At 38.8% G+C, this 11,903-nt stretch overlaps 1 protein-coding gene across 1 annotated transcript; it reads left to right on the top strand.

The window, feature by feature from the left end:
- Positions 1–1,457: 1,457 nt before the first annotated feature.
- Positions 1,458–9,458, top strand: ponzr1 (plac8 onzin related protein 1). The gene is made up of 4 exons (XM_034226257.1): positions 1,458–1,564; positions 6,074–6,184; positions 6,301–6,446; positions 8,994–9,458. Exons 2-4 carry the CDS (start codon positions 6,076–6,078, stop codon positions 9,129–9,131), a joined length of 393 nt encoding a protein of 130 aa, XP_034082148.1. The 5' UTR covers positions 1,458–1,564; positions 6,074–6,075; the 3' UTR covers positions 9,132–9,458.
- The last annotated feature ends 2,445 nt before the right edge of the window (positions 9,459–11,903 follow it).

Here is an 11,903-nt window from a genome sequence, read left to right as displayed (position 1 = left end):
ACACCACGTCAAACCTCAACACACACCTGCAAAGAACACATGCTTTTTTGTTTATATCACGGAGTCTGTTCTTCTTCTCTGTCTTCCGGTTGTTGCCTGTTTTGAATGACAAATACACACTACCGCCGCCTGCTGGTAAGGAAAGTTATTGCCACTCACGCATGCGCAGTTCGTACGTGCTCGGCGAGTAAAGTAACGAGTTACTTTATGTAGATAGTAACGAAGTAGTGTAATATATTACTTTTTTTTAAAAAGTAATATGTAATATATATATTACGGTATACGACCCCATCTCTGGAGTTGGCGTTCTCTACTCTGGTTTACATGAAGAACAACAGGAGGCCACGGCTCTCTGTTGAACAGGACTTGCGAGTGGCCCTCTCCTCAGTGCCACCAAGGATTAAAACATTCTGCGCGCCCCGACAGGCACATGTATCTCACTAATTTGTAAGTCGGCAACAATATTTCCAATAGCACATGTTTCAATGCTGATTGCTGAAATGTTACATTTATAATTTGTAGTTCAGGACCATGGACAATGCAGCTTCCTTGCATTGACAGTTCTCTGTGCTGAATTTCTGCTGAGTTTCCTTTGCCTCATTTTTTATTTTGTGACCTGTCTGGTTTAAATGAGTGTGTTGCTGCTTTGATGAAGCCTAATTTGGTAAAGTTTCAAATTCATTTCTGAAATATTTCGTTAATAAATATTTCATGAGTAATATAGTTGTCTTTGTCACATTTTATTTGGCATTAGTAAATAATTATGCACATTTACAGATATTTTACATGATATGAGTGATAACACGTGTTATAAGGGCTATTTTGCACAATAGGTGTGCCTTGAGATTTTTACTTGTCCTTTGGTGTGCCTTGGGCACAAAAAGTTTGGGAACCACTGGCCTAATGAACAATAAAAACAAGTATTTCCTGTTTTAAATCTTGCATTCAAACTATGGGCAAAGGTTTCCCTTTATGTTTGAAATCACGCCCTCTCCCTTAACTTATTCTATGATCGAGAGTGACAATAAAAAACATACTACTAAGAAAGCCAAGTTATTTATTAACCAATAAGTAACAGAGTAATTTGGAGGAGATTTAATCTATTACATTTCAATTGTTTGATAATTTATAATAATTTATAAACACAATTAGATCGTATAAATGTGTCCCTATCTTGTACCAAATGGAAAACTTGTGCTCATACTTTATATTTTTGACTATCTTTATTTGGCCTGTCTTTTAAAGCAGTTTTAAATTAACTACACTAACCTTTCAATGGTCTTCTGTTCTGATTCAAGTGCATAATTTGTTTCTTCTGATAACATAATTTGGGTGTGCACATTTGCCGCGCAAACCTACCTCTTTTGGATTTGGAAAGGTTGGCATGTATGTGTGTGCGCGTGTGTTTGTGTGTGTGCGTGTAGTATTTCCAGCGAAATAGAAACTTAGAGAGCCAACCCCTTTGCGATGCAGCGGGGTTTTTTCATCACTCATTCTAAGCTTGGGTGCTGGATGGATCAATCTTTCTTTGGACTTTTCTACAGCTCAATAAACCAGTGATTAGGTAAGAAAACGTTTGTATAAAAGCCTTTTTGCAGTCTTTGGCTGATCCTGAGGCAATTTATAATAAATGTAAGATTAGGTATAATTTGACTTTCAGAGATTGGTTTAATTATATTGTAGCTAATTAACATTACATTACATTGCATTTAGCTGACGCTTTTATCCAAAGCGACTTACAATTAACTTTACAGTTAATGCGTGAGAAAGGATTAAACATGTGTTGCTCAGAATGATAGATGGAAATGCCATGCTATGAGTTTTTCCTAATTTATTATGGCAAGCTTCCATGGCCACATTTACCATTAATGTATAAAACCGATGATAAAACCCCATATATCTGCCAGCCTCTACTATGATATAATTGTGTGTCTTTTAGGAAATGAACCAAGAGTCTCTTTAAATAAAGCTGATGATGATAGCAGTCAGGTTGTAATGAAAATGTTGGATTTAATCATTTTACACTGATATTTGGTTTTATTTCACTATTTAAAATCCAAAATTACTATTGCAAAAGAGCAATGGGTAAAAATAACTCATATTCCCTGCATCATGGCAATTAAGATGAGTTATATTTTCACCATAAATGTTTATAATTTCCCCTGATTTAGAATTTAAACGAATAAGCAACCTCTAATCAAAGCTAGTTAGCCAATTGGCTAGCTTGAGCATAGCTCTAGGCTACATTATGCAAAAGTCGTTTTAAAAAAATAGACATTTAAAACTGAAGACTCATGCATTTGGTTAAGTAAAGTGGGGAATAATAAACATGTCTTCATAATGAAAATGGCTTTTTAAAAGCATTTATTTCCAAACTGTAGACTAATAATCTCAGCAAATGTCAGTGGCTAACTAGCTAGTGAAGCTACGATGTCCGAAATTAGCTCGAAAGTTAGCTAGCTAACTATCTGAAGCTCTGTGGGTTTGTTATTTCTTTATGATGATATCAAGTACGAGAAACAACCTACTAACATCGTACTAAGCTGCCTTTATGACTTAGAATATACATTGTAGTGCTCAAAGTTGGTATCTTATAACATTAAGCTAGTGCTGTACTTGACATGCTAGCCTAAAATGACAGTTAAGCTAGGTTTATGCTACACAGACACGAGAGAAACAAATAGCATAGCTAGTTGTGGGAAAATTATCATCATTTGATGTAGCATTACAGAAGTCACATTTAAATTGTGTTCACAGGTAAGTTTTATTTGACTGTATTTCAGGATATAGGATTATAAAATGTGATATAATATGCATTGGTTGCACATTTGCGGCATAGATAAAGCTTTTCAGCGAGGTTACATATTTATTCAAAACTAACCCATTTAATTTAAAAATGCTTATGAATAAAGTTAAGTACTAGACCAGGGGTACCCAACCAGTCGATCGCGATCGACCGGTCGATCGCGGGGAGATTCCCAGTCGATCGCGATATGTGTCTAAAAATAGAACAACAATATTCTGTTTTATCGTTAATGTCCTATAACATAATCTTCCTGTGCCAGAATAATGCACTTGAACGCATCAAAGCTTTGTGATTGGCCGGCGTGACCCCATGTGTCGGGGCGTGGCTGGTGGGCAGTGGGCACTATTTCGCTGACGTTGTCCGTGTCAACAAGAGTGTCAGTCCGCAGTCCGCACACACACACACAAGACCGCAATTATGACAGAAGCAAAAAAGCCCAACATATATAATTTTCACTCCGAGTGGGAGGATGATTATTTTTGTATCTATTCCAATTCAAAGTCCATCTGTCTCATCTGCAATGCGAGCGTGGCTTTATCGAAGAAGAGTAATTTAGGAGCGGCATTTCAAAACAGTGCACAAACGCTACGAGACGGAATTCCCTCCTAATTCTGCCCTACGCTCCCAAAAGGGGAGTGGCCTGAAAGGACAGCTAAATGCACAGCAGTCCATTTTCACCAGGCCCAACAACAAGAGCAAGGCTGCTACCAGAGCATCTTATCGTGTCAGTCACGTTCTTGCGAAACACATGAAGTCTTTCCAGGCTGAAATGACTGAGGGGGCTGTTCAAAAATCCTAGGGGGGGACTTTTTTTTCACAACAACGAAAAATACTGGCAATGTAATGAATTGACACACCAAGTTTTTTTCATTCTCACTGCTCTACAATCTCTTTGCTTCTTTATTTGTATTCCGGATTGACCCCTCTCATTCTGTTCTTTTCCTCTGATCTTTAATAATAGATAGTACATTATTAGATGCCTGCACTTTGTTAGTCACGTTAACAGACTAACATTGATTTCCTCAATTTATAAATGGACAGGCTCTGTAATTATACCATAACCTTTTCTCCTCTATCCCTTAACTCGTCTTCCTATACAGATTTATTTACTTACTATCTACTCTAGTCATGTCAGGATTAAAGACAAATTAATCTGGTTGATTTTTTATTTTCAGGATTGAATGTTCAAACCAAGACCTAAAACCTGGCATTCCATAAGAAAGTGACTAATATATAAACCAAATGTAATATTGGATCAAATACTACACCAAATGGACAGACACAGATTACAAATCCGTCACTAGATGTCGCTCATTGTACCAATACGGTTTATATAATAACATATTATTATTATTATAGTAAAAGGGCTCGCTTTGGCAAAAACCTGATCCATACAGGCAGCCCTAAATAATAACAGGTAAGCATCATGTGTGGTGCTATCTGTAGTTGTCTTATTTTTTGTCGATTTCATCTCGTTTTCACAGAGCTGTGGAAATGAATTTCTCCCTGGGGACAATAAATATAATCTAAACTAATTTAATATTCAATCCCACACTTGGCGATTGAGAACATACATTCGTAATTTACCTCGTTTAAATCACTTTTGTTCTAATACTATGGATTTAGTTGACACTACTAGCCGACTTTCTTTTGTCCAATATTTTGCGGGAAGGTACATTGAATTAGAAGCTTCTTATTATACATCCATGGGTAGAAGAAGAAGAAGTAGAGGTAGAAGAAGAAGAAGTAGAGGTAGAAGAAGAAGAAGTAGAGGTAGAAGAAGAAGAAGTAGAGGTAGAAGAAGAAGAAGTAGAGGTAGAAGAAGAAGAAGTAGAGGTAGAAGAAGAAGAAGTAGAAGAAGTATTAGAAAAAGAAATACACTAACGCTACAAACAGGCACAACACTGTTACTCTGTTTTTACTGACATGTAACATTTTATTTCACCTTGCTCTATGTTTTTTAACGCACATTCCGAAAATGGGGACTTTGCCCGGAAAACAGGGACGTTTTGGTCCCCCATCCGACTGTGTTTACAGCTAAGCACACATGCTAACATTAATTAAGACTACAAGCTCACTTGGGGTTGAGGCTTGTTTACACGTTGCTTGACTGCCTGCCCACATATCTGATCTAAACATAGTAACGTGTGTTGGGGAAAATAATTATTTAAAGTTATTTAATAATTGTGACATTTATTTAACTTTTCGATGGCTGAATGATGCTCAAAGTGAGGGGGCAAATAAAACAACTTCGGGGCAATGCCCCCTTTTGCCCCCTCGTGGCGCCAGGCCCGAGTCTTTCAAAGACGGCGAAGTTGTGAAAGAAGCATTCCTGGAGGCTGCCGACGCGCTTTTTGGGGACAGTAAAAATAACAGTAGCATTTCAACAGGTTTTTGATATAATAAAAACTCAAGTTAGATACCGTTATTAATCAGCTGTAAGTTTTTGTTTGTTTGAACTTATTCATTATAATTATTGTACAAAATGGTATAAGATAAAGATAAAGGTTATAGTCTATTATCAATTCAGGTTAAGTTAAGAAACTAGTGTTGCTTGCATCCTATTTTAAAAGGCATTTATTTTTATACTCTACTAAATGCAACAAAAAAAGGGTTTGATTCTATTAATTTTGTCTTTTTTATTGCACTGTGGCAGCAGATTCCTGTAGCTTCAGATCTGAGTTGTCTTATTAGTAAGCCTAATTTATACTTTTGTAGCAACACTACTCAGTTTTACACAAGTAGAAGTGTGTATTTACCTGGTAGTAGGCTGTCAGTAATGGCTACGCCTGGAGGCTTGGACTGGTAGATCTCGGCAGACTGGCAACTTTAAAAGTAGCTCTCGGTTCAAAAAAGGTTGGGCACCCCTGTACTAGACCAACAAATCAATTCACTACAGCACCTTGAGGCAGAAATAGTGCACATTTTCTGCTTTCCTGTCAATGCTTAAGGTTGGAGTTAAGTGCTTGTGTTTCCAAAGCATTGTGTCTTTACTTTGGCCAAATAAATGTTATGCAAAACAAATTAAGATGACTCATCATATCACAGGGGAATAAGTGTGAAGGTGCTGTGACTTGTCCCAAGATGCACTGAAAATAGTCTGTAATAAGGATACCTTTAATACCAGCACCTGAATTACAGGTTTAATCAGCAACACTGCGGATGGTATTGTTTTAAGTAGTCTGCTAAATTCTTCCTGGCTTTACCAATGGATAGAAAGCCAGCAATTTCTGTTTAACTGTTTCTTTATTTTGTTCTATTTTTCAGACATGGCCGTCCACCAGCAGCCGACCCAGGTGGTGACGGTGATGCGCACAACCCAGGGCCCTGGGGCATGGAGCACCGGCCTCTGTGACTGCTGCATGGATATAAGCAGCTGTAAGTCAACCCAACAAACCAAATATATTGCACTCCAAATTCAAGATTTCAACACAAACATTGTGTCTTGAGTCAGGGTTCACATCATTTCATTTTCCTTCTCTTCTGCCGTAAAGGTTGCTGTGGTTGGTGGTGCTTTCCCTGCATGCAGTGTCAGACTGCTGGAGATCATGGATGGTGCTGCTGCATGCCGCTGCTGGACTTCTGTTGTGTGGTGTCCTGCTTACTCCGCTCCTCCATCCGAGAGCGCCATGATATTCCGGTAAGATCAAAACGGCACAATTGTCTAAGATGCAGTCACTACATGTTACAGCTCGGTTAAAAAGATTGTCTGAGCTGCACTTTGCATGATTTGGCATTACCGTTAGTATTATCCCATTGATATTGGGAATTAGTTTAATGCAAAATGCAAATTTAAGTAGGGAAGTTCCAGTCTAGGAAGTGTACTGTTAGAACACCTGTTGTTGTGTAGCCTTTGTGACAAGGTGCAGCTGTGAGGTGCAACACTTCCTGAATTTCTTCTACTTGAAAACTGTTCACTGTGCGTATTTTCACAACCACACCCTAGTTATTGCATACTTTCAAGCTGTTTGTGTCATATTGATGCCATTGTAAAGGGATACATAAAGATGTATTAATATAGTACCTTTCCAAACAAGAAAAGCATCAAACAAAATAAACATTATCAAAAAGAGAGGATATAAGCAAACAAGAGCAACAAATAAAAACGCAACAAAAATATAAATCACAAGTAGATAATGTGAGATGAGTTTAAAAAAGAGCTGAATTTGATAACATAATAAGGAATTCCAAAGTGTAATGACAAATGAATACCTACATATTTTAAACAATTGGAATATCCAGTACACACTGTTTAGCAAACCAGCAATATCTGTTCAATAATTTAGAAATGTACTCATAAAGAGAAGTGTGTCAGAGGTAATAGATGTTGAGGAGAGATTAACAATTATTATTTATTTATATTTAAATATAATCATTATCATCATAGATATATTACATGGTGGACTGATACACTCAGGTTGGTTGTTGGGACAACATCTGCAAAGTCATTTGCAGAAGTATTTTGTGAGGCACATAATGTTATATAACCATAGCTCCGGTGTGTTCTGTGTGCTTTTCATTCAGAGCATTCAAGCCACCAAAACACTGAAGTACGACTCGTATTACATATTCAAATAACATTGTCCTGTTCAGCAGTATATATCAATGCCGACAACACACACAAATTGTTTTCAATACAAACAGAAGACATATGTTCAAATCTCGGGAGGTAAGACAGTGGAGATTCCAAGGTGGAAGAGTTGATTGTAAAAAGCAACAGAGATTGTTGAAGATAAGTGAAGAAGATCAAAGTGTAGGCAGAATGGTGTGTGTGTAACAGGAAGGCCAAAGAAGAGATGCAAAGTTGTGGTTAGGGAGGAAATGTATGCAGCTGCCTACAATACTGCATGTTTCAGAGCACAGGAAGAGAACAAAACAAATGATCTGGAGCACCTAAAGAAGTTTTGAGCTAACATGTCTGGTGTTGGACGTAAATAATGTTATTTTAGGAACATATACAAAAAGGAGTCATTGTTCTTACTTAGAGACGAAAAAGTTTGTACACTCCCTGCAGACGGACTAAAGCACCCAGATATTGTTCTAAACTGTATTAAAGTAAACAGGTATTATCTTGAACTGTATTGAAGTGAACATGTATTATTTGGGACTGTTTAAAGTAATCCTATATATCTAAACCTTCTTACTTACACTCCATGACCCAGAGACCCTGACACACACACATACACCTCCTGTCTCCATGCAGCACACACACATAAACTCCTTAACCCAGATATCAGCAACACACACACATATGCCTCTGCTTATCAGCATGCATACACACACACACACACATACACTTTCCCTCACTAACACACACACACATACACTTTCCCTCACTAACACAACACACACACACACACACACCACCACATACACTTTCCCTCACTAACACACACATGTTCTTTTTTCAAGGTTCCTTGCTGGGAATAATCCCAAGCACCAATATATCTGTGTCCAATGTTTGATTGTTTTAAAAGAATAGTTTGTGTGAAACCTTCCCTGGGAAATTAAAGGAGATGGGTCCGGTGGAAGATAAGAAGTGGCTGTCCACCTCAAAATATATCCATATATACTGTTGTGTAGTCATGCAAAATGCCCCCTGTTTCTGACTGGCTGGTCCCGATACCTGTATCGCACAGCAGTAGAACTGGGAGTCTGGAGTACTCTGTAAACTTGTATTGGTGTTTTTTACCATTCAAATCAGATTATTGTTATAACTTTTATGCCGGTGTGTTGAACTCCCTCTTTTATCAATCTGACCAGGCTCATCTAAAGGACGGCGCGGAGCAGAGGTGGGCTTTAAGCCACCACTATTGTGTTTGCTCCTACAGGACTCAGTCAGGGAGTTGCTGAAGAATATAGTGAAGCATTAAGCAGCTCAAGAAAAAGGAAGGGAGGAGACCAAAGCAGAGCTAAATGAAAACAAATATTTAATTTACATTCACCAGTTGGACACAAAGATGAGTTTGTTCTCCTTGCCTCCAAGTTTGTAATTATACTGCTCAACTTGCAACCTCAATTTATACTCGTAGTGTCATTAAACATCCAGGTAATAAACATTTTGGCAGGCAACTCTTCATTTTTATTCCAGTATTCGAGTAAGTTCAACAAATTGCCTGTTTCAATACGTCTCTGACGCCATAGTTTTTCACTGTTGGATTTATCCCGTCTCTTCCTCCTCCTGCAGGGCTCGTGCTGTGACGACTGCTGCAAGTTGATGTGGTGCTACCCGTGCGTCTGGTGCCAGATGCATCGTGAGGTGAAGATCAGGAAAAACCGACCGACCAACAGCTCAGTGGTCACCACGCAGGTTTATCCAGGATAGGACACAACCTGTTTTGTTTGTGGGCTAAGGGTTTGCCACATGTTCGACATATAGCCTGCTAGTTCTGCTTACAACTACTTTTATGCACTGTTTTTACAATCACATATAATGAAGCTTTTAGCATTTAGCACTGAAGCTAGTAAACACAGTTTTAGTAGTGGTGTACTGTTTGTAATGCCTAGATTGTATACTTAACTTGAGATTCACTTTTGAAGCAGGAGTTAGCATGTTAGCACGTTGGATGTTCTGATACTGTATAATGTGGTTCCTGTATGAGCTTCTATTCCATCTGGCCAATAAAATATTGCTATTTCAGTTAACAAACTACATCTAGCAACTTTTTTACCCCAACACAATCACATATATTCTCAGCTAGGTAAAACTCCAGTTCCGTTTTTAAGATCATATCTGGATCTGAAACGTTTTGACGGTTTCCCACTTATGCAAAAGTATTTTAACTTCCATATTGAGTCATGTCTTGGTTTGACGCTTAGTTTCACTGCACAGGAGACGTTTAAGATTTTTTTGATCAAAACTGCCTACATTACTTTCGTTTTTACATGTAAGTGAGATTACCAGTTTCAGTTAGCACTCAGTGTTTGAGAGGAGATCACTTTAATAATGGATTCAATTGGCTGTTAAAGGTGGGGTAGGTAAGTTTGAGAAACCGGCTCGAGATACACTTTTTGTTATATTCCATGGAATGCTCTTAACATCCCGATAGCAATGAATATCTTAAGTGCTTTGACAAAAAATCCATAAAAAAATGTCATCTGTGGAAGCCGTAGTGCTGTAAAAAGTACAACCAATCATCTGTGGAAGCCGTAGTACTGTAAAAAGTACAACGAATCTGGATTGCCGCCCTGTCTGTCAGCCTTCCATCTCGTGCACGCACAAATGTATCTCGTGCCCTCATTGGGCGTGCCGTCATTGGGCGTGCATTGCACGTTCATGTGTGTTGGAGGAGGTGCTCTGTAAGGACGTCTGAAGGAAGGGGCGGATTCTTTTCGGCTGTGTACTTTCAAATGTTAGTGCACTCGAGGCGGTTTCTGAAACTTACCTACCCCACCTTTAAGTATAACATCTTTTTACCAGAGATGGTGCACGGTCTTTATACATCGCTGATAATGATGTGTGATGATCATTCGTTGTTTCATGATTACTTTTGAAATATGCCCAAAGGGTAGTTAGCAGAGGTGTGGACTCGAGTCACATGACTTGGACTCGAGTCAGACTCGAGTCACACATTTTATGACTTGAGACTCGACTTGACAACATCACAAAAGACTTGCGACTCGACTTGGACTTGAACACCAATGACTCAGGACTTGACTTGGACTTGAGCCTTCTGACTTGAGGTGACTTGCTACTTTAATTCAGAGGTCTCCAACACGCCGATCGCGAGCTGCCGCTAGAAGAGCAGACTCCCGTCGGGGAAAGCAGAATCTTCAGCCGCTCCTACTCTTGCTGAGAATCCTTGCAGGCAGGGGCGGGTCTTTATTTAGCTGGGCCACCATGCGGCCAATCATATGCGAGGACACACTAGGATCATACCATTATGTGAAAGAAGGGTGGGGGCACAGCATGTGCAGAGCGACGGGGAGACGGGAGCCGGATTTAAATGCAAGCGCGTCGGAAAAAGTCAAGAAATGAGCGAAAACCGAAAAAAGAAGCAGCATCTGGCTGCTTTTCAATGATATTGGAGAAAGCCAAAGCTGAGTGCAGGATTTGTAAAATGAAAATAACCTTCAGAGCAGGGTAAACACTCAGGATTTATTGTCAGAGGTGGGAGAAGTTCAGACAATTAAAAAAAAGTTACAATCAGGGTTCCCGCGGGGTCTTAACAAGTCTTAAAAAGGTCTTATATTTGATAATCAGAATTTAAGGCCTTAAAAAGGTCTTAAATATGATTCAGAAGGTCTTAAAAATTATCGGATTTGAAAGGTACTTCTATGTTGCGATAGCGTCTAAATGTGTTTTGGGGGAAATGTCCGGGCTGCAAAGTAACCAGTACGGTAATAGCCTTTCAGTTCCCCCCAACAATTTGTATTGAATTAAATCAACATGGAACCAGTAATCACTAACTTTGTTTCCCCCGGCCCCTTATTGGAGAACACCCAGCTAGTAACCTAGCAACCAAGCTTCAGCTCATGTAGCCTGATTGATTGATTGATTGAAAAGTTTATTAACAGCTTGTATATTGGGTACAGTACAGTACAGCTCAAAACATACAATTGTTAAGGGGATGCAGACCAGAGAAAGACTTTCGTCTTGTTTACATCAGGGTCCCCCATTTCCAATTCATCATATCATTTAAGACATATAAGACATATTTGACATACAGATCGCTTATTTACAATTTACATACAGGTGGTTTTTTACATACAGATTGCTTATTTACAATTTTTATTTTAGATTTCGTTCTAATACATCCTAACCGGACATTTAAGACATACCAAGTCTACAGATATACAGTTAGTAACAGAGTCTAAAATGCGAGTATATATATAGATGGGGGGGGGGGGAAGCTGTCCATTGAACGACAGGTTCAGCTCGTGTAGCCTATCTTCGAATCTACTTACAAATAAATATGGGGAAGTGTAAGTTCAACCGTATTTGGTTGGAAAACATCTAATTTAGTGCTTGGTTGAAACCAGTGGAGGGAACGTGTTTGAAGCCCGCTGCACCTTTTGCAAAATAAATTAGTGTTTGTTTTGCTAGTGGAGCGTTAGCTAGTGCAGCAGCAGCTAATGCAGCAGCTCCCGCAACAAC

The sequence above is a fragment of the Gymnodraco acuticeps genome, unplaced genomic scaffold (assembly GCF_902827175.1).
Source record: "Gymnodraco acuticeps unplaced genomic scaffold, fGymAcu1.1, whole genome shotgun sequence".
Classification (NCBI taxonomy): Eukaryota; Metazoa; Chordata; class Actinopteri; order Perciformes; family Bathydraconidae; genus Gymnodraco; species Gymnodraco acuticeps.
This window is presented reverse-complemented; position numbering and strand designations above follow the sequence as displayed.